The 26,063-nt window shown below is 49.1% G+C and overlaps 1 protein-coding gene across 1 annotated transcript in view; it reads left to right on the top strand.

Annotated features, from left to right (window-relative positions):
• Positions 1-614: 614 nt before the first annotated feature.
• Positions 615-26,063, top strand: part of LRRC75A (leucine rich repeat containing 75A) — a gene marked incomplete at its 3' end in the record, with an annotated part of 48,030 nt that continues 22,581 nt past the window's right edge. Inside the window, exons 1-2 of the mRNA XM_079325086.1 lie at positions 615-923; positions 21,625-21,753. Of these exons, the coding sequence (XP_079181212.1) occupies positions 672-923; positions 21,625-21,753 (381 nt within the window). The 5' untranslated portion in view covers positions 615-671. The remainder of the gene's footprint in view (positions 924-21,624; positions 21,754-26,063) is intronic.

The following is a 26,063-nucleotide window of genomic DNA, read 5'->3' as shown; positions in this document are numbered from 1 at the left end:
CGGCCCCATCGCACCCTCCGCGGCCGAGGAAGGAAGGACGGACGAGCCCCGTCCTGCTGCGGCTTCCTCCGCAAGCCCTGCCTCGGTGCACGGTGCCCGCCCCCGGCCCTCCCCCGGCTCTCCCCGCTCCGAGCGCCCCGAGCCCAGCCCAGCCCAGCCCAGCCCAGCCCGGCCCGCTCTCCTCCGGGGGAGCCCCCTGAGCGCAACAGGTGCCCCCGAACCGCGGGCAGCTCCCCTGGCTCCGGGGGGACCCCCGGGGGACCCCCGACACCGGGAGGAGGGGCACGGAGGAGCCGCCGCCGCTCGGCTGGGGCAGCGCCCGGAGCTGCTCGGATCTGCCCGGAGCTGCTCGGATCCGCTCAGACCCGCTCGGATCTCCCCGGATCGGGCGGTTCTGCCTCTCCCGGCCGTGCAGCCCAGCGCAGGGGCCGAGCCGCGGCTCCTCCCGGCCGGGCGCTGCCGCCCCATCCATCCTCCGCCTGCGGGAGCGGAGCCGCCGCTTGGCCGGGCGCTGCTGAGCCCCATCCCGCACCCCACGGGCATCCTCGGAGCCTCCCGGAGCCCTCCGTGCCCCCCAGCGCATCCTCGGAGCCTCCCGGAGCCCTCCGTGCCCCCCTTTGTGCCCCCGGTGCCCCCAGCCCCCGCATGCAGCCCTGCGGGAGCCGCTGGCCATGGGCACCAAGCAGACCAAGGGCTGCCAGCCGGAGAGCCCCCCGGGCCAGCACCGCAAGAAGGTGGCCACCAGGGAAAGGGGCGATTTCCTGGCTTCCCTGGTGGCCAAGTCCGGCGAGAAGTTGGGGAGGGGCGCTGGCCCCGGCTCGCCCCCGTACCACCGGCGGATCTGCATGATCCAGGACATGCTGCTGCTGCTCAAGCAGGGCAGGCAGGAGGAGGCCAGCGAGCTGCTGAAGAACCTGCGGCAGGTGAGCATCAGGGTGAGGATGGGCGGGTTTCTCCAGGGGAAAAGGAGAAAAAACAGTTTAAGAGCCGCTCGTGCTGCTTTCGAAATCTTGGTGGAGAAGAGGGGCCGCGCTCCTCTTTTGGGGCGTAATTTTGGGGAAGTGGCTGAGGAGCTGCAGGGTGGTCAGAGAGGGGGAGATGCCCCCGGGGATGTGCTTTGCGAGGAAACGCTGCCGGCTGCATTTTTCCTCCTTCCCTTCCTTGCTGGCTCTGGGATTTGCAGCCTGCTCAAGGTGCTTCCCACTCAACTTTCCAAAAAGTTTGGCGTTTCGAGCAGCTCCGTGAAAGCGCCGAGGCAATTGGAGCTGGCAGCTTTGGAGAATCAGCTCTTTTCTTGCTGGCTCAGAAATACCCAGAGCTGGCAGTGTTGCTTTTTTATCTTTTTTTTTTTTTTTTTTTTTTTTTTTTGACGCACAATCGCCTGGTGGAGTTTTGCTGGTGTTGATCGAGGCTCTGGGGGAGTGGAGAGTTTATTGTAGACAGCCCGAGACCTTTTGCCTTGAAAAAAATCTGTTTGAGCTGGGCATTAGCTGGGAAGCAACAGGACGGAAAGTTGCTGTGAGCAAACAGAAAAGCAAATTAGCATTTAATCTTTCCTGCTGATAGGTGCTGATAAAAACGCCCGAGTGCTGGGCGTTTTCAAGGCTCTGGGGTGCACAGGGCTATGAGGAACAGCGAGTTTTCTGTGCAAACCTAAAGCAAAGCTAAATCCATCTTCCACCTCGGGTTTTCTCCCTCAGCTGCTCGGTGTGACCAGTTTTGCCACCCGGGGAAAAGTCACTCGGATCTCTGCAGGCCACGGGAGCTGATTTTTTGCACCATAGTCTGTGCATGGGACTGGTCCAGTCTGGTTTTCCTTTGGGATTTTGTGTTTGGGGTCTGCTGTTAGTATTTCTTTGCTGTCAGCCTTTTTTTGCTGTTAGCATCCCCCCTCTCCATTTTCCAGGTAACTTTCAGCCCATGGATGTGTTGTTTGGGGAATGTCCATGTTCCAATTCAGCTCAATTCCCTTTTTCTCTCTGCCCTGCAGGTTTAGGATTGATTATCTTTAGAGCAGCCCAGCTGAGAAATCTGAACTTTTCACATCATTTCTGGTTTTTATGGAAAATTCCCCCCACTTTCAACTTAGGGAAAAAATACTTTTCCTGATGTGATTGTGCTGCCTCTCTGGGGGCTGGGGGTAGAATTCCTTGGGACAGTGACCTCTCCATTTGGGATCTGTGTGGCTGTGGGGGTTGACTGGGCAGCAGATCAGAGCCCAAATGTTTCACCCTCTCAGCCACGCCGAGTCCTTATCGCTGTCGCAGCCCATTGGAGCTGGCAGAAGGGCAGGTGCTAATTTTAGAGGGTGTTTATCTCAAACACCTCCCCAAAAAAATAAACCTTGGGGCCTGCAAAGTGCCAGGAATCACTCTCAAGCTCTGCCTGGCTCCAGGCTGGTTTTTCTCAGCGATGCTCAGGTCTGTCCTCACTCTCAGTGCAGAGGGAGGGAGCTGGGATGTGTCACCGTGGATGCCCTGATGACAAACCTGACCACGGGGGAACCCTCTCATCTCACTGCAGATTGGGAAGAAAAAGCTAAAAATTAATCTGAAACTGCTGGGGGAAGCAAGGAACCTGTTACAGTCAGGTGCATCTGTGGCAGCGAGTGTCTCTGATAAAATATATCTCAGAGTGTCAAAATAGAGAACACTTTGTCCTAGATACTATAATAGACTGCAAGCAGGTTTTTAATGAGGTGATATTAATCCCTGCCTCCAGGGAGGGAATGTGGGATGTCCCTCTGAACAAATCCTGGCTGCTCTGGGGTTTTCCAGCTGCTGGATTTTGGGAGGGGATGTTTTGGCATTGGTGGCTCCAAGGGACCACTTGGGCTGCTCCCACTCCAGCAGGAACCTTCCAGAGCTGAGCTCTTGGAGTGTCTCAGCCTGGAAGGGAGGATGCCCCTTGGAAAGGGGTGGATGGATGAGCATGGAGGGGCAGAGACTTTTCCCTGAGCCATTTTTAGGGTGGCTGCTCCCTGTAGTTGCTGCTGTGTGATGCTGCTGCTGTAAAACTGGGCATTTTCCAGCAAAACTGGGCTTTTCCCAGCAAACCCAGTGACCTGGTGCCCAGCTCTCAGCAGAGATTTTTTTAAATCCCAGGCATTTAGGTCACTGGGAGCCTTTCCACTGACTTCAGCAGGCTTTGAAACCAGCCCAGCGTGCTGGTGAAAGGTGGGTGACAGCATCCCTGCCTTTGGACAGCCTCCAGAATTTTCTTTATTTTTTTGGAGCAGGATGACTGCATGGCCAGAGCTGAAAATCTTTGTTTTTCAGGTCTCTGTGCTGCCCTACCCACCCACTGCAAGGCAAGGTTTGGGGGTTTTTTATGCTCCCACAAAAGGTGTGTTTGATAATCAGGGCAGGGCTGCAATCCTGTATTTGAAACCTGCTCTGCCCTTCCAGCCCTGCACTGGCACCAATGTCCACTGTGGCCTTTGCATCCCACCCATTTATTTAGAATTTATCCATCCTTCTCCCTCCCCTGATGTGAGAGTGATGCTGTTTTCCTTACAGGCTCCTGCAAGGATTAATTTGTGTTTCTGGGAATGCCTGCAGGTTGCAGACATAAAATACTGAGATACAAAGTGATTTTTTTTTTTTTTGTTATTGTTTAAAATACAAAGAGCTTGAAGAGCAGACAGACTTTGCTTGCTCAGAGAGGTCAGCAGTGGTCTCTGGTGTGGAGGCAATTTGATCCCACTGCCTGCCCCCAAAATAACACTCCTGTTTCTCCTGCTGCCAGCAGCCATCCCAAAGGGTTTGTGCTCCTCTGGCACAGCCACACTCATTTAACATCGAGCTCCTGACACACAGAATACTCATTTCTTTTTCCTTCTTTCTGCTCTGGAGCCCAAACCCCACACTGCAGAATTCAAATCCCACCAAGTGCTTGCTGCTCTCCTTGGCTGAGGTGTTTTCCTTCACAGTTCTTTTGGCATAAATGCAGTGGAAAGACACTGAAATAATGAACATTTGGTTTAAGCTGCTGGTTGGGGTTGCCAGAGGCTTGCTGGTGACCTGGAGGGAGATGCTGGCCTTCCATGGAGTAATTCCTGCATGGAATAACTTGGAATTTTTCTGCCATGAGGTGACTTGCTGGGTTCACCTGGCAGCATATTCTCTGCTTTTCCAACTCTGCTGCAGGGAGAGCTTAAAAATGAATCCATTCAAGTGCCCAGCACTTGGGATATGAAAATCCACTCAGACCCCTCACTCCATCCAGGTGGGAGAATTCCACCTCCACTCTCCCAGTACCACCAGTTGCAGGCTGGGATTTCATGTTTTAGTGTGGCACTTTTTATTTTTACCCCTTATTTTCTCCCCCACACTCTCGAGTTTCAGTGGTTAAGGCAGCCAGGCGCTGTCAGAATATTAAATTCTGGGAGTGTCTCTCCTGCTGGGGAGAGGATTTGTAAAACAAAGCATGTTTTCCTCTTCCCTGCTGCCAAAAGGATCACTTTTCCCCAGCGAAATGGGGAAGAGCTTCCCAGCACATTACGTGGCACTCAAGGAATTTGCCATTGGTTATGGAGCTTTTTCTGCTGCTCTGGAGGCTGCAGAGAGAGGGGAGGAGGAGGAATCCAGACCTGAGCATCATCTGCACAGGGCAGGTGAGCAGCAGCTCCAGGAACTAAATGGGGGAAGGGGGAGAAGAGAGCAAAGTGTGGCAATAAATGCCAAAAGCCAAGGTCTGAGTGTGGCAGGGTGGATTCCCTGCTGTGCCAGCCTGGGGTGGGCAGGGCAGGGCAGAGGGGCCCCAAATGGGCAAAAACACCACCAAAAAATCCCTTCTGCAGGTGCTCTGTGCCCACCCAAACGTGCAGACCCCCTCCTGGCTGGGATCCCTGAGTTTATCCCAAAATATTCCAGCTGTGGGTGCAGATGTGCCCCTGCCCCATCCCAGGCTGGATTTTCCAGCCAGAGGTTGTGGGGGAACAAAGCATGACCTGAGCAGCCTGGGAATTGTGTGGCACAGGGATGTTTTATTAATTAATGATTAATATCTTTATTGTAAGAGGGGCTTGATGGGTGGGAGTAGTAAAACAGCAAAATAAATTAAAGATACTGAGGGACACAGCTCAGTTTGGGTTCTTGTGACTTCCTGCTTGAGACACAAGAGCAGAGAAAAAATTAAAAAGACTTGAAAAGAGTGGCTGGGCCCTGTGCTTGCTGGTGGAGCAGCATTCCCATGGAATTCCCATGGAATTCCCATGGAGGAGCTCAGCACTGCTGGATTGAATCTGGTCCTTTCTCCTGCCTGCTCAGGGCAGCTGAGGCACCAGGGCTGACCCAGCAGAGCACAGGGATGAAGAATTTTGCAGGATTTGGGATAGATTTTCCTCAAGTGGGAGCTGCTGGGGCTGGCCCTGGCATGCAGGGTGGAAGTTGGGTAACCCTGCTCTGGCTTTGGGGTGAGCACTCATTTCCTCTGCCTCAAGCTGCTGATGAAACCCCACCAGTGCTCCCCACAATTCTCTTTAACCCTCAGGCTGCTGGAGGCATTGACAACAACTGTCTCTGACAGTGGTGGAGTTTTTCCTGCCCCAAAAAGGGTTTCTGGTGTTCCCTCTGTGCTCCCAGCCCTGCCCTGCTGGAAGCTGCTCCCTCTCAGGCATCTTTGCTTCCCATCCTTCTGCTCCTTTTCCATCTCCCATTTTGCAGGTGGATGTGTGCTGTCCCTGCTTGTCCAGGGCCAGGATTGGATTTAATGGTGATTTAATGATTTAATGGTTATTTGATGGAGCCCCTGGAAGGTGGCTGCTGCTGCTCCTCCTGGGGGAAATGTATTTTTGGGGGGATGTGATATAAAACAGGGGTGCTGGGGTCACCTGGAACAGAGGATCACTGTGTCCTCTCTGCAGACAGGACTCTCCAGGCTGGCAGAAGTTAAAGCTTCTTGTTCCACTGCTCAACACTTGCTGTGTTTATATCAGCAGGAATGTGTCTTTTTTCACACCTGATGTGAAATGCAGCAGCTCAGGCTCCAGCCTGCAGACAGCCTGGCACACACCTTGGGTTTTTTAATTTTTTCCTCTCTTTTCCTTTTTATCTTGCTCCATTCTGTGAGGATGTCTCTGTCCCTGGCAGCTTCAGTGTGGGGTGTGTTGGGGGATTTGTGCCTCTCTCAGCTAAGGGAGGTGGTTATTTATTAACATTCATTTCATTCTCCTACAAGCAATGTGGATTTTTTTTTTTTTTTAGTATTCAACATCTTCAGGTCCTGGCCAAATGCCTAATATGATTTAATGCCTGATTCCATTCCTCTTTCTGTGTGTGTGCCTCAGCCTCCTTCTCTTTCAAATTTTGGAGAGAAGATCACTGCATGGTAAATTTAATCTTGCCTCTGAAAGGAAAAGAAAATTGTCCTTCCCATTCCTCTCCAGGCTGAAGGTTTTAGCTCCAATTACTCCTGGCTCTGACCTTGCTGCTTGGAGCTTTCCAGCATCCTCAGATCTTTTCAAGACTCTTCATCTTTCAGATTTTGTGTCTTTCAAAGTCAGAGGCACCCAGTTTCTTTGGGTTCACTCACTAGTTTCATCTTTTCCCATTGCAAGCACAGCTGAGCAAACATAAAATGACAGACAATCAGTTTTTTAAGTTGCAGATAACTACCTCAAGTCTGGTTTTCCTTCTAACTTTTAATTATTTTTCAGCAAGGTCTATCTATCCTTTTTTTTTTTTTTTTTTTTTTTTTTTTTTTTAATTAATTCTGGTAAATAACTAACTTTTAACTAAAATCCTGATTTTTCTAAGGTTAGTGTTTTATCCTGATCCCTGAGCCCACTCTGGGGCTGGGAGAGCAGATAATTCCTGCCTTGGTCCTTCACCCCCAGCCTCCCCAGGCAGGATTTTGGCACAGCAGGGAAAGCAAAGCTGAGGAAGGAGAGCAGGAATGGTGGGAAATGTTGTTTTGGGATGTGCTGAGGGTTTTCCCTGGGATATCTCTGTCCCCATCCTGCTCACACAGCTCCTGCTTTGGGATCTGGGGCATCCCCACCTCCCCTGGGATGTGGAACATAGGGATGGGGGGACTGGAGCTCAATAAAAATAAAAAAAATCTCTGCAGGAGGGGGAATCCAAGCTACAACAGCCTCCACCCCAGCCCTGAACAAACCCCAACTCCTGAGCTCCCCAAAATCAGGGCACTGAAGCCCAAATCTGCAGAAAAAGGCTCACCCAGCCCCAAAACCTTGGCTCATCCCGAATCCCTCATTCATTTCCATTTATCCATTGATTTGGATAAATCCCCTCTCCAGAAAAGATTTTTTGGGGGAAATCTTGCTCCCAAATTAATCTTTGGGTTTCCTGGGTTTGCAGAGATACAATTTGAGTCTGTGAATGATCTACATGCAGAATTGAATTAAATAATAATCTAAACTGTTGGGGTTTTTTTTTGTTTTTTGGGGTTTGTTGGTTTGGTTTTTTTTTGTGGTGGTTAAGATTTTTTGGGGGGTGATTCTATAAGAAAGAGGATGTTTTCCTGTTTGGTTGTAAAAAGCTGCTTCTGCTTGGTGTAATTGGATACTTCCTTTTTTAAGGAGGGAGCCTGGTGTATCTGGGGACATTTATTTAGGCAGCTGTGCAGCTGGGAGAGGAATTTTGTGTGTTTTTATTCTGGTGGGAAATGGTGAATTTTGGGGTTTACAGGGTTGATTGATTGATCCTTTTGTATTTCTGACTCGAGTTACAGGGAAATGAAAGCAAGTTTAAAGAGCAGAAAAGTGGTTTTTAATGTTTTCTGATCAGTTAATAAACTCAAAAATGTGCTGGATAAGAACAAAGTCAATGTCTGGAGGCAGATTTTGCATTTAAAACTGGTTGATTCATTAAGTGGAGTATTAATTGTGCATCATTAATTCCACTTCTGGCCACCATAATTACAGATCTTGGTCTCTCAGGTTGAGGTTTTACATGCAGATTGGAAAATGTGCATTTCTGCTTTGTACTCCTGACTTCTTCATTGACTTACTGAAATTAAGTGTTGAACAGGACTAAGTGAATTAGAGTAATTGAAGTTGGGAAGGACCATGAAGATCATGGAGTCAGACATTTGAATTAACTGAAATTAAGATGTTTTCTTTGTCCTTGTGAGAGAACCAAACTCTCCCCAAAGCTGTGTTTGCACTTCATTTTTTTCTGGTTGTTTTTATCAGTGACTTCCCTAAAATCATTGGCTGCCATGTCCTGCCTACCTAGGCTAACAGGAGCTATTTAAAATTAAATAAACTTTTCAATTTTAAAATTAAAGCCTGACCAGAGGTTGGCGTCACATTAAATTGCTGGTTTGAAATCTGGGTGGTTAAAAGCAAATTTATTTCATGTTTAAAGCTATTTTATAGAGCAGCATGAATTTAATTTTAATGGCCCAAATCATGAATTCTTCCTTTGCAAGTTTGGGCATTTCCTGGTGACTTTGATGAGCCCAAATCCTTTATTTTTGGGTTTCTCTGGAGACACTGAGCCAGCTGGGTGGATCCCTCCTCCAGTTTGGAGGCTCATGCCAAGGTGGATCCTCAAAGGAACATCCAAATTCCCTGGTGCCAGACAGGGAAGCTGCTGTGAAACCTTTCAATGAAGATTTTACCTCCTTCAAATCACAAATACCAAATCCCAGCCCTGCTCTCCCTGATGGTTAAAACTCTGATGCTGCAAATAAAAGCACACAAGTATGTTAAAACACAGGAAAGGCTTCATTTCTTCCCTTAATCCCCAAGAGTGACTTTTCTTTGTTGGTATAAATCAGGTTTTCAGTTCCCTGTGGTGTAGAGCACAGCACTGATGGATTCTCAGGGTGGGAAATGCGAAACTTTTCAGCCCCCCTGCAAAAAAATGAGGATAATTTCCCTGTGCTGATGGTCTCATCCATTCCCTTTCCATTGTTTCATGAGGAAATTCTCCTTTTTGGAGTTCCCTCCCCTCCAGCAGCCAAAATCCATGTTGGGCTGTGTGAGTGCTGCTCAGAGACCCCAGAGCACTGCCCAGCCCAGCACAGTGGAGCTGCTCTGCTGAGTTTGGGGCTCTGCTTTTCCTCCTCTCTCTGGCTGAGAGGTGGAACTCTTCACCAGGCACCCCAAAAACTCAGAACTCTTCACCAGGCACCCCAAAAACTCAGAGTGGGTGATGCAGAGGCTGCCAGAGGGGAGGTTTAGGTGGGATGTTGACCCTGGCACAGGTTTTCCAGAGCAGCTGTGAATCCCTGGATCCTTGGCAGTGCCCAAGGCTGGAACACTCTGGTTTATGGGATGTGTCCCTGCCCATGGCAAAGTAGAATGAGATGAGCTTTAAGGTCCCTTCCAACCCAAACCAGTCTTTGCACAGATTTGTGGATTAGGGAATGTGCACATCTGCTCTCTGACATCTCCTTTTCCAGGATAAACCCCAGTCCTTTCCTGGCATTCTTCTCTCTTGCCTTGCTGCTTTAGAACAAAGGTGCCAGCAGCCCCAGGAGCTGCCAGAACTCCCTGTTTTGCTGGATTTTGGGATGTGTGCATCCCTGTGCAGGCCCTGGGTGCTTTGGGGACAGCAGGGGCTGTGGGTGTGTGACATCCAGCACAGCCCTGCTCCCACCTGGAGCTGCTGCTGGAGCTGTGCCACTGCCAGGCAGGAATTCCTGGCTTTTCTTGGCAGGGGAAGAATGTCCCAAAGCTGATCCCAGCCCATGGCACTGGCCATGCAGTGGGGAGGCTGAACTGTGCATCAGGAGGGTTTTGGTGCTTTTCCTGAGCTCTCCATGTTTGTTTTCCCTCTGCTTTCCTTCCCACCCCAGAGGAGGATGGAGAACCAGGTGACAGGGTCAGCCTTGCACCACTGCAAGTTTTGGCCCTGATAAACTTCTCCGTCCTTTTTTTTAGATGTAAAACTGTTCTCAGATGAGATGAACTCCCTGAAATGTGGTGAGGAATCTCTGCTTGGGGTGCTTTCATCTCTTTCCCATCAGCTGCTGTTCTCCACCAACACAAAGAAAACAAATCAGCCAAACTCTTCTCCTGAAAGAAAATAAATCAACCAAACTCTTCTCCTGAAAGAAAATAAATCAGCCAAACTCTTCTCCTGAAATACATATCTTCTTAAAAAGACCTTTTAGTGTTGCTGCATCGTGTAAATCAACTTTATTTTCCCCAAGGCCTCCTGTTTGCTTGTGTGCCCTCTCTTTGGAGGAGGGCAGAAAGAGAGGAGCCTGGAGAATTCCCAAAGGCAGGAATGCAGGGCCATTCCCACAGCTGAGCTCATTCCAGTGACTGCAGGAGGGTGGGAATTGTGCAAAATCCAGCACTGACCCAGCTCTGCCTGCCCCATCCCAGGGAAATGCTGGAATCCCCATCCCTGGAGGGTCTATGGGATGTGGGGACACGGTTTAGTGGCTAGATTTGAGTTTTCCAACCAAAATAATTCCAGATTTATTACCAGGGAAAAGCTTCTCCTCATTTTTCAGAGGGAATGGAGGAGCAGAAGGGCTGAGCATCCCTCTGGCAGAGGGGAAGGGAGGCAGGGAATTCCCAGGAACAGGATGAAGTGCACAGAAGTGGCAGGGCCAGAGTGGGGCTCTGAGCAGCTGCTCCTGAGCAGGCACATCAGGGAAGATAAAGCAAAAAGGGAAAAGATAACACAGATTGAGTCAGCCTGGCTCTCAGGGCGAGCTTTTTCCAACCTATTTACTTGTCAGGAGTGATTTTGGAGGAGAAAACCGGCGTTTTTTCCTTCCTGTCTCATGCCTAGCAAAAGGGAATCTTTCTTCCAGACTTGAATTTCTGGCATTTCTTGGCACAGGAAGAAGTCCCAGGGTGGGTTGGTGTCCCTTGGTGCTGAATGTCACCCCATGGCTCCCCCACATCTGGTCTGTGTGCCTCACACACCAGCAGCTCCTCCACTTTAAAACCAGCTCAGAGCCTGGATTAGTCATGTTCTAATGCTATTGAAATCAGCTGCTTGTGGCTGTGTGAGGAATTCCAGCCCAGGGCTGTGGATGTCTCTGGGAGAGGAGCAGGGAAGGGGAGGCTCAGCACAATGAGCTCATCCTGGCTTTCCTCTTGCTCTGCTCATCCTCCTGCATCAGGGTTTGGGGATTATTCAACCCCGTGCTTGTATCTGGGAAATGAGATTAAGGACTTGCTGCTGTGTCCTGAAAGTTTCTGGGGTTCTTCTTCCTCTGCTGTTAACTTCAGGAGGTGTAAATATACCAGCTCTGGCTATTTTGGAGTTGAAAAATCAATATTATGGGAGTAGGAGCTGCAAGGCACAGACTTAGTTCTGTCAGCTGTGGTAACACAGCATTCCATGGGATCCATGAGTGCTCCCAGGAGGGCTCAGCCTGTCTGGGGAAGCAGGAGGGATTAGCAGGGTGCTCTGTTACCCACGGCATCCCAGAGCTCTGCTTCTGCCTGGGGTGGTGTCACCTGGTAGGGAATGAAGGGAATATCCCAGGACATGCAGACATGGGTGCCTTGCTGATATCCCTGCCTCAATCCTGGGTGACTTTGGGTCCCACCCCAATGGTCAGGGTTGGGTGGGAGGAAACTGCTCATCCAGGCTGGGAGCTGGGAGAAGGAAAAATGTGAGAGGGGAAAGCCTGAGAGGGAAAAGCCTGGGAGAGAAAAGTTTGGGAAGGAAAAGCTTGGGAAGGAAAAGTCTGAGAGGGAAAAGCCTGAGAAGGAAAAGCCTGGGAGGGAAAAGCTTGGGAGGGAAAAGCTTGGGAGGGAAAAGCTTGGGAAGGAAAAGCCTGAGAGGGAAAAGCCTGGGAAGGAAAAGCCTGGGAGGGAAAAGCTGGGAAGGAAAAGCTTGGGAAGGAAAAGCCTGGGAAGAAATAGCCTGGGAAGGAACAGCCTGCCCTGAACCCTGCACAGCAGCTGTGACTCAGCAGCAGGAGCAGCAGCTTTGCCATGGATCCAAAGTGAGCTCCAGGTTTTCAGCAGCCAGCTGGTGGCTCTGTCCCATCCTGGGGCCACAGGTCCATCCCAGGCTCCTGCAGCAGCTCCCTGTGCTTTGTGTCTCATCCTGCCGAGCTCCTCTGGCATCTCTGCTGGGAATGGGACACCACCAGCAGCAACTGGATGGGGTGACTGTCAAACAAAGCTGAAATATTCGGATTTTGGGGGGTGTTGATGCCTTTTATTGCTGAGAACAGGCTGTGACACTGCCTGTCCCAGCAGGAGGGATGTTCCTGCTTCTTGCCTGTGGGTTTGGGGGTGCAGGGAGCACCCCTTTCCCTCCCAGCCAGGGCACAGCAGAAAAGCTGGATATTCCCTGTGTCTGCTGGTTATTCCCTGTGTCTGCTGGTTATTCCCTGTGTCTGCTCCCTCCCAGCCCAGCACAGAGGCTCTCAGGCCACTTTTGGGTTAATCTGTCACATCTCTGGGGCTCAGCAGCTGCAGCCACCACCCTTCTGGAGCCTGGTGTGTGGTGAAATCAAGAGGATTTTAATGGCACTTACTGGAAATGTTTGCTGGCTCTGGAGGCAGAGCACTCTCCCCAGCCCAGCCTGTGTCCCCTGGGATCTCATTCCCTGGTTTTGTGCACAATGGTTCTCTCACTGCATCTCACTCTGGGGCATCCCAGTCCCTCCCTGGCTAGAGGAAAGAAGTTTTGACAAAAACCTGTGTGAAGAGCTCTGCTGATCCAACCCCTTTGGCTCCAGTGGGATTTAAACATGTGCTTGTATTTAATCAGGTATTTAAGTGGTTTTCTGACTTGGCAAGGCTGAGAGGAGATATCCCAGAGGAGGAGAGCAGAGCTGGAGGTGTTTGCAAATGGGGATGTTGAGGGCAGCAGAAATTTGGGGGCTGGGTTTAACGTTCTGTGACTCAGTTTCTCCTTTTGTTCAGGGGGAGACTCTGCAGGGAGCTGTGGGGCATCAGAGGTGACAAAAGAGGCTGTGGTTTGGAACAGGATGAATTGGGATCAGTGTTTGTCACTAAATAAACCTGATATAATATAACCTAATAAACCTGGAGTGGAGGGCACAGCAGAGGTCCTGCCAGGGGCTGCTGGATTCCAGAACTGGCACCTCACCCAGGGTGACACCAGAGGGGCTGGGAAAGGATTTTAATGGAATCACCTCCCTCAAAATATTTGAAAAGCTGCTTGGGGAACTCCCAGCTCTTTGTGGGGCTCCATGGAGTGGCTGGAAGATTTTCCCTTGCCCCTGAGCAGGGTGGTTTTCCCACCCCAATCTGATTTTCTGGCTGGGATTGCTCTGGAATTTGCCTCCACACATCCACCCAGCATCACAGCACTGATGTTATTATGCAAGTGTGGATTATTTAACCACACACGTTTTGGTTTTTTTTAATGTATTGATTTGCTGTTGCTTTGAATCCAATTACAGGAATCTGCTTTATTAATGGACTTTGTCCATGCTTGAGATTAACTGGATTTGCAAATGAAAGAATTGGAATTCATGTTGTCCATATTAATTACTTGGGTGATGCTGGATTCCTTGAGGAAACCTTTATTTTTATTCCACTCCTGTTGCTTTGTCTTAATTCAGAAAATGAGTTTGGTGCTGTGGGATTGGTTTTTCCTTCTTTGCTGGAATTCCCTTTGAACAGTTGGGAAGGTACTGAGTGGTTTCATGGAATAGGCTGTTCCTGAGGATTAATTTTAATGTAAAAGAGGGTCAGGGAGCTTTTATTTCAATATTTTGTTCAACTCTCTCCTCTTTTGCTTTTAGCTAAAATCTGTCTGTGTCTTGTTCCTTCTAAATCTTCACCTTGCAAAATCTCCTAATTCCTGCAGTGACACTCAGATTTTTGTGCTGAGTAATTCCACTCTCCTTCCTGGTAAAAAACCAGGGATATACCTGGATTTTGGTACATGCAGGTATTGCTGTTGATCCAAACCCATTTTTTCCCTGTGCTCCTCCCACCCAGACTCCTGCAATGGTGTAAATGGCCCAAAAAAATAAAGACTTGGCATGATTTTATGGGAGTCAGCTGCAATTTGTTCACTTAAATTATCTTTTTGTCATGCTCACATTATTCCACAGCAGCCAGTTTGGAGAGTTAATTGAATATTTGTGTCTCTCCAAGATGCCTTCAATTACTTCCCTTGAATAACTCTGGGAGAGAGCTGTGATGAGGAATCACTGATGCTCATTTTCTGTATCAGAAATATCTGAGCTTTTATTCCAGCACCTATTTAAGGATGCCAAAACATTCCTCCAGTCTCCCACCCCGAAATTCCATCCTTTTGAAGCAGAGTTTAGCATCCATTGAGTGCTAACAATGCATCCCTCCCTGGCTAATGCAATAATAATCAGCTCAGGGCCTGGGAGTGGGAGCAGCTTTTTGCCAGCAGTTCTTGGGTTGCAGCCTCTCATTGTGTGTGCAGGACTGGATTGATTTCTGCTGGGTCCAGGAGGCTTCCAGGTGAGACAGGAGCATCATTATTTGTGCTGGGGGATGGTGTGGGGGTGTTTCCCAGGGCTGGCCATCAAAATAAAACCCCTGGAGAGCTGTGGGCAATCCCCCAAAATTATCAACTTTAATTACCACTTTTTTTTTTTTTTTTCCATCATTGGGTTGTCACAGCTCTGCTGGCTGAGGAGGGCAAGGGGGGTCCAACATTTTTGGAGTGGATAAAAAAGGAAATGTGTTGTTTCAAGTGAGATTTGTGATTCCTTCTGTTCTGGGATTGTCTGCTCCTGGGGACAGGGGATCAGGGTGGGCTCAGAGAGGGTTTTTCACCCCTGTACATCAAGACAATAAATCAATAATTCCTTCCTAAGCAGAGGCTGGTTTGGAACTGATGGCAGAGCCTGGCAGCTCATGCAGTGCTGTGTTAATTGTGAGGGGAGGGTGATTTGGGAAGGTGGCTGGATTGGGGGGGGAGGAGGGAGAGGTGAGGGGTCCCAGGGTCTCATTTGCTGTGTCAGAGCAGTCAGGCAGAGCTCAGCTCTGGGGGATCAGGTCCTGTCCTGTTCCCTGGCAGCAGCTGGGGCACATCTGGCCCAGCTGCACAGCATCTGTTCTGCCATGCAGGGCCTTCCACAGCCAAACCCTGCTGGGATCTGTTCCTTTTCCAATTCCCCTGAACTTCATTCATTAGAGAATGAAGAGCCTGAGAGTGGTGGCCACAGAGTGCCCTGGGGAGGGACAGGGGGTGGCAGCAGGGACAGGCAGCAGCAGCCTTGCCTGTTTGACTCACCACTGAGGCTGAGCCATCTGGCTGAGGGGTTTGGGCTCTTTTCCCTGCAGGGATGTGCAGGGCTGGGGTGTCTGGCTATGGGGCTGCAGGTGGGTGAGGAGCAGAGTGCACCCAGTGCTGTGGGCTCAGTGTGGGTCCAGCAGCTCCCACTGGAGTGGCTGTGGGGAGCCTGTCTGTGATTCCAAGCAGGAATTTGATTGCAATGCTGCTCCTGCACCAGGAGCTCTTCACTTGCTGCAAGCCCAGACACCAGGGCAGTGTCTCATGGACAGTGGAAATGATGAGGGTGAGTGATTCCTCCCCATCTCTGCTGGTAAATCTCTTCCCCTTTCCTCAAGGATCCCAGTTCTGCTTTTCTTTTTGTTCCTGTAAATACTTATTTTAGAGTTGTTTGTGGATTTACTGCCTGTGAGGGCAGGGTATGAGAGCACAAATAAAAATCTGGAGTGGCCATCAGGCATCTCCTGTCACCTTCCAAGGACAAGACTTGTCTGAGCCTCGGGTCACCTCCAAAAAAAACCATGGAGTCTTGAAGCAAATCACAAAAATGTAACTGATGTGGATGGGTGGTCAGCTGCAGAACAGATGGGAGAGTGGGCACAAAAACCACACAGAGCTCGTGCTGGAAAACAAAGGGCAGAGCAGCACCAGTGGGATTTTCCTGCTCCAGTTGCCTCAACAGTGAGTGTCTAGGATCAGCTAATTAGAGGGGCTTTTCCTGGCAGGTAACTGAGAGACAGCAGCTGATCCAGGGCTGAGTCAGTGCAGCTGTCTCAGAGCAGGATGAATCACCCTCCCCATCCCAGCTGACAGCACTGAGCTCAGGTGGCAGCTCTGGCTCCTTCCCTGACAGCAGATAATGGGCAGCCTGTCCTCCAAGTCCATTTCCCAGCAGAGATCTAGAAGGCTTTAGCAAGTGAAAATGAGTATTTTATTTTTTTTTTTTTTTTTAGTTGGGAGCTGGTTGCACAGTGTGGTGGAGGCTGGAACAGATCCTGGGAGTCAGCCCCGTGCTGGAATTCCCTCAGGGATGATAAATTGATGGAGTTCTGCTCCTGACCTGTGGTTTTGGTACTCCAGGCAGCACTTGGGATGCTCCAGGAAGCTCTTTGGGCAGGCTGGAGGTGGCAGATTTGATTAAACTGATTCTATTTTCACTGAATGTTCACTGCAGAGCTGTGAAGGGGAGCCCAGCAGCTAGACTGGAGTTAACAGGGTGGGTGTCCTGTGATGCAGGAACCTTTTTCTTTATGTTTTATCCAGGGAATGCCATGGGCAGAGTGGCCCCCCAGCTGTGCTTTGCCCAAACCCTCCTTAGACCTGCAGCTTTTTCTGCCTCATCCCTTTGCAGGAGGAAAACTTGGTGGCATCAGTCCCCTTGGAGGGTTTAAAGAGCCTCTGGGCTGGGTCTGGCTGTCACCCACCCCCTGGGAGAGCAGGGACAGGGGACAGGAGCCACCAGGAGCCATCTGCTGCAGGCTCTGCATGGATGGAAGCCCAGGCTGTGAGCAGCTCCTGCTGCCTTGGGGGGATGAGGGAATTTTGGGTGAGCTCAAGGCAAGGAGCTGGGTTAAACTGGTGGATGGGGAGTGTTGGGGCTGTGCAAAGCAAATCCTCACCCAAAGCATTCCCAGCATTTCCTGGGATCCAGTGGCTCTGTAAATCAGGAGAGCTGGTGGATGTTTCATCCCCAGGCACTCTCCTGAAGAAATCCTAATTTGGCTGGCCAAATTCCACTTGGAGTCGTTGCCTTTGCCTGGCAGTGTGGAATCAAAGAGCATTTTTCTGCAGATCTCCTCTTCTCTGTTGTTTATTATCTGGCTGGCAGCATCACATCTCTGCCCATTAATCCATCTGAGCTCCTCCAATTCCAGCCTCCTGCAGGGGGTTCAAGCTGCCACCATTTATTACTGGAGCCAGGCTGCCAGGGAAATGTTTGCTTCTTCTCTCAGGGCTCCCACACCAAAATTAACTCTGTGAAACACACAATACCCCACAGCTTTAAACTCTGATTTTACTCCAATTGCAGCTGAGCTCCCAAATGCTGCCTGCCCTCCTCAAAAGTGAAAAATTTATTATCTCTGTGTGGCTGAGGGCTGGTTTGTCCCAAAATAAGCTGTGTCATGGTTACCTTTGGGGTGCTTTTCTCTCAAGCAGAAATGGATTCCTGCCTTCATCTTTTTGGGGCAGAGTGGGAGGCAGTGGCTGGATCTTCCTCACCAGACACAGGTTGGGCAGTAGGATGTGTCCAACATCCAAAAAAAGTGGGTTTGAGTCACATCCCACCCCTCCCTGAGCTCACCTTCCTCCCCACTAATCCCACCTGCTGGAATCACTTTTCCCAGATAACTTGGAGCAGGGTGGAACACTGAATTAATCCTCCCCTTGCTTACCACCCTCTCTGCTTGAAAATTCAGGATGCTGCCCTGAGTTTAGTGAAGATAAAGGAATTTTGGAGGTGCTAGCCAAAACAGCAGCTCTTGGGGTATTTGTGAGCAGCTGGGGTGAGTTTTTTTATTTGCACAGGAACCTCATTTGGGCAGCAATAACTCTGTGCTAGTGAAAACAGCAAGAGCAGAAGCTGCTGTGTCAATGGCTCCTCTCAGGGACCTGCTGCATTTCCCCCTCATTACAATGCAATTTGCAGTGATAAATGGTTTAATAAGCAAAAATGGGCTTGGCTGTGGCTCTGTGTGCCTTGGGGGGTGCTGGGGCTCCCAAAGGCTGGAGCTGCAGATTTTTGAGAGCAGAAAGGAAGAAGGAATTATTTTACCTGGCATGAGGGAAAGGTGAGTTGGGGGTGCAGCTCCCAAATGTTTTGCTTGGGTGATGTTGGCCTGGAGAGGGGAGGGTGAGCTCTGAGTTTTGGGGGAAAAGAGGTTTTTTTGGGCACAGCATCCTTGTGCTTCTCATTGGGCTTGGGGCTTTCTTTTCCAAAGTAATTGAGGTTTTTTTATACCTTTAATGGCTGTGGCTGAAGAATTTCCATTGCAGGCTGCTGGAGGAACACATTATGTTTTTTCTGCTGGATTTTTGGATATGAATTTCAAATTCGCCCCTCAAAGTGGGGTAGGTAGTTGGATTTTTTTTTGTGTTTGTTTTTTTTTTATTTTTTTTTAATCAAATAGCTTTACACTGCCAGATTTGCAGAAGACTCCTCCAGTGTAGCTCAGCTGGTTGGTGGCAGGAAGTTTTCCTTCTACTGGATAAGAATGGATTAATGGTTTGGCATCCAGTGTCCAAAAACTGGAAACAAATGGGATTTCTCTTTGAAAATTCCTCTTTTTCCTGTCACTAGAGATATTCCCATTTTCCTGCCACAGGTGGACAAAGCAGAGTTCAGGGGTTTGGATCCTGAACACCCCTCAAATCTATCCTGAGGAAACCATGCCTGACTCATAAATCCCATCTCTTATTTATTCAAAATCTCCATTTGCCACGCAGGTAAAATCCCCTGGGAAAAGGGAATATGCTGGAAAAAAAAAAAAAAAAAGGACTGGAGGCAGATGCTGGGTGTTTTCAGCAGAGCAGTGATGGGTGATTTGCTGCTGACAGCATGAACTGGTGTTAAGTTATTAAATTGCAGATGAGCTCATCACTTGGCCTCCAATAAGTTTCAGCCTTGAGAGGCTTGAAAATACACAAAATATTGTGTGTGGTGGAAAAGAGACAATGCTGGAGTGGCAGAGAAGTTTGGGGAGCAGCTGAGAAAGACAGAAATGTGTGTAGCAGCAGGGAGGAGGGGACACTCCATGAGAAAAATGTAAAGTTCTCCCAGGAGAGAGGAGGAGAAATTCTCTGATTTATGAGCTGGATGTTTTAATTTTAGCTGAGGAGGAAATGGTGAAATGTTCTGAGGTGCTTGAAGGGGCAATGTGCTGAGTTTGGTTTGATCCTGAGAGGTCCCAAGTCCCAGATTGGCTCTTTGGCAGTGCCTGGTGTTTTCCAGAGATCATGGACCAAACTCAGCTTTTATCTAATGTTTGCTCAGTGCTGATGCTGAGCTTTGCCAGGCTGGCAAGGTGAATCCACACTGTGGAAGAGCAGGAGTTTCCTTTGAGCACATCCCTGCACAATTCCTATTTCTTCTTCCTCTTGCAAAGGAGCCCAAGCTCTCTACACTGAGATTAATTCTTTTTTTTTTTTTTTTTTTAAGTACAACTTGGCAGGAGCCCTGAGACAAACCAGGAATCACTTTGACCACTTGATTTTCCCAATTGGGAACATTGGTCTCAGCAGGCAGGTGCTGGGTTGGGTTTTGTGGCCACTTGGATTTGCTGTTCCAAGGTTTTTTTGGTGCTCCCAAGGCAGAGCAGCCTCACACCTGTGTGTTTTTCAGCTGCCTCAGCTCTTTTTTACACTAAATAACTTGTTAGCAGTCAAGGAGTTGATGTTAACTCAGGCAGTGCTGTGGGGCTGATCCTAAAAATGCCAAGGAAACCCGTGGGATGGACACTTGTCACATTGCTGTAATGTGAGATCCCTTAGGCTGCTGGTCTGAAGGCAAGTGGATTATTTTTTTTAAGTGTAGATGTTTATTTTCAACCTGTCTGAAATCACAGGACATCCACACCTACAAGCAGTTTGCCTTCCTGTGGGTTTTTTGGGGCTGAGCTCAGGACAAGCTTTAATTTATTGCACGGTGCCAAGGTGTTACTGCTTGTGTTTGCCAAGAGGAAATTCTTGGTGCTAGGTGCCACCAGCTCCATGGGAAGGAAATCAAGTTCAAAAAGGAATAAAAAGAGTGTTGGGGTATTATATACACAAATATATGTGAGGTAAAAGGAGTGCATTGTGTATAACCCTTCCCCCCTCATCCCTCTGCACTGATGTATTTCATACAATGAATGCCAAAATTCCTCAAATTGTTCAGTCTAAGAATTCCAAAGCATAGAAAGCAGCCTTGGAGGGGATCTCAGAGGTCTGGCCCATCCCTGGGGCAGGATCAGCTCCATCTGAACTCCCCCTGACTCCCCCTTGTGCAGTCTCCAAGGCAGAGCTTCCACTCCTTCCCAGGACTGGGAGCATTTTGCTCTTCCCTCACCCCAGTCCATCCTCCTGTCCCCACTGCTGCAGTTTTGGGCTGGTTCTTCCCTCCCTGTGAGCAGAGCTCACCCAGTGCTGCCTTTATTCTCATTTGTGTGATGCTCTCTGGGGTCATCTTGGCTTTTCTCCTGTTGTTAGCTCAGCAGGTTTAGGAGGCTGATCCTGCAGCCCTAAAGCCTCTTTGCAGAGCAGGTGAAGGCCAGGAGTGCAGCTTCCCTCAGGGTGACACAGGGTGTCTGTCCTGGTTTGGAGGACAGGTGTCTGCCAATAAAGGCAGAAGCTTCTCTTTGAAACGGAGAATGTAAACCCCCCTCCCTCCAAATTATTATAATTTTGAAATTAAGAGGCTCTCAGGCAAAGATATGGGAATTAGGAATAACAGTTCTTTACTAGGGAAGTTAAAATAGAAATACAGTATTACAAAGAACAATCCCAAACCCTGCCAGAGTCAGAATCCAAGCTGACACCCGTCAGTCAGTCAGGGTGGTGGCAGCAGTCCCATTCAATGGTGGCTGCATCCTCCTGCAGTGGCAGATGTGGTTCAGCTGGAGCAGTGCTCCTGGAGAAGGTGCAGTTTCCTCTGAAGGTGCAGGGATGATGTGGAAAGGTCTGGCTTTCCTCTGGAATCCAGTGGAAAGAAGGTACCTTGGTGTCCAAAATCTCAGTTTTTATCTGGGTAGGAAAGGCTTGGCTGCTCCCCTGGCTGGAGCATCTCCCAGTGGGATGATGGAATTTTATCAGTCACACAGTGGGACTGAATGGGCCAGCAGCAGATGATATCTCCTGGAGGGAGGATGGGCTGTGGAAAGGTAAAGATGATTGCCCCAGCTGGTTTAAAGATGGCCCATTAGCAGATAATGTGTGCCAGGAGATCAGGGTCACTGCCCCACCCAGTTTTTAACAATGGCCCATTAGCAGGAGATATCTCCCACAGTGATAAGAATTCCTGCCACACCCAGTTTTAATCAACGGCTCATTAACAGGAGATATCTCCCACAGTGATAAGAGTCACTGCCACACCCAGTTTTTAACAATGGCCCATTAACAGGAGATATCTCCCACAGTGATAAGAATTGCTGCCACACCCAGTTTTTAACAATGGCCCATTAACAGGAGATATCTCCTGGATGAAGGGTGGGTCGTGGGAAAGATAAAGATGATTGCCCAGCTGGTTTAAAGCTGGCCCATTAGCAGATAATATGTGCCAGATCAGGGTCACTCCCCCACCCAGCTCCAGATGGGGACAGAATTCCCATTTCTGGCCACATCCTGTATTGCACCCCAAGACAACATCCCTTCCTTCTCTTTATCACCAAAAACAAAAACCCTCCAACATTTTTAGTGGGAGCAGCTGGGGATCATCTCCACCAACAAGGACTGTAAGAACCCCTGGCTTTTCCACCTAACACTGCTGCTTTGCCCTGTCCTGCAGGATTTGGGGATGGAGTCCACCTCCCTGGATGATGTCCTCTATCGCTACGCCAGCTTCCGAAACCTGGTGGATCCCATCACTCACGACCTCATCATCAGCCTGGCCAGATACATCCACTGCCCCAAACCAGTAGGTGCCACAGACTCCTCTCACCTGTGAGAAACTGGGAATGTGGAGCTTCTTCCTGAGTGCCAGGGGGAATCACCTCAGTTTTGGGGAGGTGTGGGTTAAGAGAATCAGGTTTTACAGCTGAGCCTGTGATATTTGGCTGATGCTGGTGCTCCTTTTGAGTTGTGTGTGGTGTTTTTGGGCTCTTCCTGAGCAAGGGATCATCTATGGGTGGATGGACCTGCAGGCATCACTCATATCTGCTGCTAATAACAGGTCTTTAATTTCCTGTGAGAGTGTCTGAAGGGATGGAGTCAATCACTGCCTCTTCTTGTGGATGTTTTACTCAATTATTACTCAATTATAGCTTCCACCAGTGTTTAAAAAGAAGGGAAATTGCTTTTTTTTTTTTTTGAAGCACGTACAGATTTCTTTCATGTTGTGAGGCAAAGCCACAGAGGTGCTGTCTGTGGTGTGAGTGACTCTGAAGGGTTCCATAAAACCCTGTGCACTCAGTGAAAGGTGTTGGGAAGGGTGGGGTGGCTGCAGGGGACACCAGGGACCCCAATCTGCACCCCAGAGACCAGGAATGGCTGCCCCATGTCCTACAGCATGGCATCAAGGTGGAGCCACACCCCTTTAAACCATTTGGGTTGGTTTTTTGTTTTTTGGGGTTTTTTTGGCAGCTGAGTCCCCAGAATGTTGCAGGCTTTAGGGTTATTTTCCACCTTCCAGCCTCTCTCCCCCAGCCTTATTTCACTTTGACAGAGGCTTGGCAGGAGAATGCTCAGGGCCAGGAGTGCTGCAGAAGTTTTGGCTCTTGCCCTGCATCCTGTGGCACAAATATATATAAATATATATAGTGAGGCAGCTGGGAGCTTGTCCTTATCCATCCAGAGGTGGATGGAGCTGACCTGGGCCCTGTTAACCTTCTTTTTTAAACACATCCCTGCTCAGGGTTATGGGGTCCTGCTTCTCTCCTCCCTCCTGGAGAGGTTTTCCTGACTGTACATTGCTTTTTTCACTCAATTTCTATTTATACCTCCCCTAGCTTAAAGGTGACCCCTTGGTCTCTCCTCTGAGCTAAAATAAAAGTTGAATCATTTTTCCAAGCCCTGGGTAAACACAGCCTGAGTCTGCATGGCCAGGAAAAAGTTGGCCTGGGCTCTGCAGTGTGGTGTGATGTTCAGGGAGTGCTGATTCCAGCAAATCCAACCCAAAGCTGTGACTGGAGTGCTGTGCAGGAGGAATTTGGGAGGTGGAAATGTTGGGTGAGTTCTGTGTGGGTGTGCATGGCTGGATTGCATCTCCCAGGTGCTGCTGAGATCCCAGCCTGGCCTGAGGCTGGGGTGCAAAAGGAGACAAGGAAAATCTGTTTTCCAGATCATTTGGAAGTCCAAGGGGTTGGATTTGGTTCCACTCCTATTCAGAGATGCTGTAATGCAGTTCAAGCACAGCCAGGTGCTGGAGTGCAGCTCTGGTCACCTTTGGGGTTCCCAAAACCTTGGAAGGGGCAGATTTGCTGTTCAGGAAACTCAGATTGTGCAGGAAAATTTTCCAGCTAGGAAAGGAGGTGTTTGCTTTGAGTCAAAGACATCTGAACAAGTGTTTTCTCTCCAGTCTTTTACCCTCCTGCCTCTCTCTCCTCACGGAAAAGGTTCCTTGGAGAGCAGAGCCACCTCCCAAAATCCAGAGCCAGCAATCAGTGCTGCTGGTGCCTGTCCCCATGGCCAGGAAAAGGGACAAAACACCCCAGCAAAGCCAAATGTTGTGGGATGGAGCAGCCAGGGTACCCTGACCCTGCTGGGTTTGCAGAGGGAAGGAGCTGAAAACACAAATTTTGTGCAAGGAGCAAAGGGCCCCCCTGAAAAACTCACAGCTGTCCTGCCAGCAGGGATATCTGGCCCTGAAGTATTGGAAAATTAAAGCAATTCCTTTTTTTCCACAGCCCAAAGCCACATGTGTGTGGATGACTGATGGCTGTGATAGGGAGTGAGTCAGGCTTGGGGATTTGTTGGATTTGGGATAAACTCTGGGGAAAGGGGAAAGTGGAGATTTGGGCAGGGCTGGTGCCCTTGTGCTGCTTGTGGGATAAAGACTTACAAATGATACTGAGGTTTCTGTGCCCTGCATTTTAAAAATGTGTTCTGTCAGAGCTAAAATGAGCATTTTTCTCCTTATTTACCACCCCTCTGTGCTGTGCCATGAGGCTAAAACTGGATTAATAAGCTCAGTTTGTGCAGGATGGGGATGATCAGGGCACCACAACCAGCAGCTCAGGGATTTTATCCCCAATAAATATCCCCATACTCCAGCTCCCCTGCCACCTGTGCTATTATTTGAGCTGGAATTCCAATTATCATTCCAAGGTCCTGACATCAGGTTTGGTTTTCAGCCTTATGAGGTGAAGTTGTGGGTATGAAGCAGTGACACATTGAGGGACACTCCAGCACAGGCTGATCTCTTCAACCCCAGTGAGATTTTTACTTTTTTCCTTTTGCTCTGCAAGGAAAATCCCACACACCTCTCAGATTCCAAAGTGCTCTCAGAACATTCAGTATTATTTGTTTTCTGCTTTAAGAAACATCATAAAAGGAGCTGATCTATAAACAAAACCCCTCTAAACCCCCAAAATATGATGCAAAAGCAGAGTGGATTATGAGGATTTAACTCAATTCTGTATTAATGGCTCTTTCTGGGTACTTTTTTGCTTTTTTCTGGTGTTGCTTCAAGTGTGAAGATCCCTCTTTGTGGGTATTTAAGACATCTGCAAGATGTCCTGAAGAAGGAAAAAATCTGGAAAGCTCAGACCCCACTGAGGGCAGCTCTGGTTGTTTGCTCTGCAAAAAGAGAGATGTTCCTTCCCCAGAGCTTTTGTGTGAGAGCTGAAGCTGAGCTGAGTGCCTGGGAAATGGGGGAAATTGCACTTTGCAGGGGTTTTAAGCATGAAATCTAAAAGGGAATAATGGGAAAAAAGGGCTGGATGGGCTGTGATGGTGCCACTACTGGGAACTTAACTGGGTTTTTGTAAATTGGGACCTGAGCCCTGCCTGCTCCTCCTTTATCCAAACCCTTTGGGGTGTAAGGAAGCCCCTGGATCCCTCCCAGCCTGAGGAATGTGCTCCCAGCATCCCCATTCCCACCTGAAATCAGAAATGTCACCATTTAATCACACTCTGATCACAAAAATCACACTGGCCATTTAATCACACTGTGATCATAAAAATCATTTAGACTGGAAAAGATTTCAGATCAAATCCCACCCTTAACCAGCCCAGCATGGCCAAGGTGACATTTTATCAAAATTTCATTTTCCTGATCCTTTTTTGGGTTGTTTTAGCCCCAAATCTCAGTGCCAGCTGGCAGAATTGCCAGGCCCCCTTTTTGCTCAGCTCCCATAATAACAGAACAACCTTTCCCAACCATCTGCAAAGCCCTGGAAATGCCACAGGGTGGATTTTTATCAGCCTGGAGATGGATTTTTTGCAGTGCTTCCCAAATGTCAGGTGCCACATCATGCAGCAAGGGGAGTGCTCAGCTTCCCTTCTTTCTTCCCCAGGAGCATCTTGTGGGTGATGGGCATCATCACATGGGTTGGATGATTAAATTATTAAAAAGAGGATTAAAAAATGAACCAGGGACTGGAAAAGATATTTATATTTCAGTTACCTGTGAGTGAGGCTGGAGTTTCCCAGTTTAAATTTCAGCCTTTCTTCACCCAGTGTCCCCAAGGGAAGTGACAGATGAAGCACCAGCCACCTCATTAAACAGTAACAACACATTTTATTGATGTTTTCTGCTGGTAATTGGCATTTGAGTCCAGCTCATTTGGGTTTTAATCAGAATATCATTTCTCTCAAAGGAAGGGGGGTCTGGATTGCCTGTCCCTGGCAGGAGGGTGAATTATTCCCCTGAGGAGGGTGGTGGGACCTGCCTGGGGGATGGCTGGAGGGCAGAGATTTGGGATCTGTTTCTAGCCCAGCCGTGGGAATGGCAAACAGGAAAATGTTCTGCTGGAAGTGTGAGTTTGCAGAAATGAGTGTTCAATAAGGAAACCTGGAGGGGTTTCTCCTCTCTCCTGATGGGTGAGGAATTGGTTGTGGCCACATCTCACCTGGTCCAGGCAGCACAGGCTGCTCACCTAATAAATATTTTTAATATTATGAGCCACTCTGAGCAGTTTTGGGGCTGCAATCAGCCCGTGTTTCAGCCCTGAAGGCTGGCAGGGCACATTTTGAAGTGATCCTGCCTTTGCCCTGTGCTGTGGGCTTGAAAAAAAACCTCAAAACCCCCCAAATTTCAGCTTCTTTGCTGGGTACCCTGCAGGAATT

This window comes from Erithacus rubecula (genome assembly GCF_903797595.1).
Source record: "Erithacus rubecula genome assembly, chromosome: 22".
Lineage (NCBI taxonomy): Eukaryota > Metazoa > Chordata > Aves > Passeriformes > Muscicapidae > Erithacus > Erithacus rubecula.
This window is presented reverse-complemented; position numbering and strand designations above follow the sequence as displayed.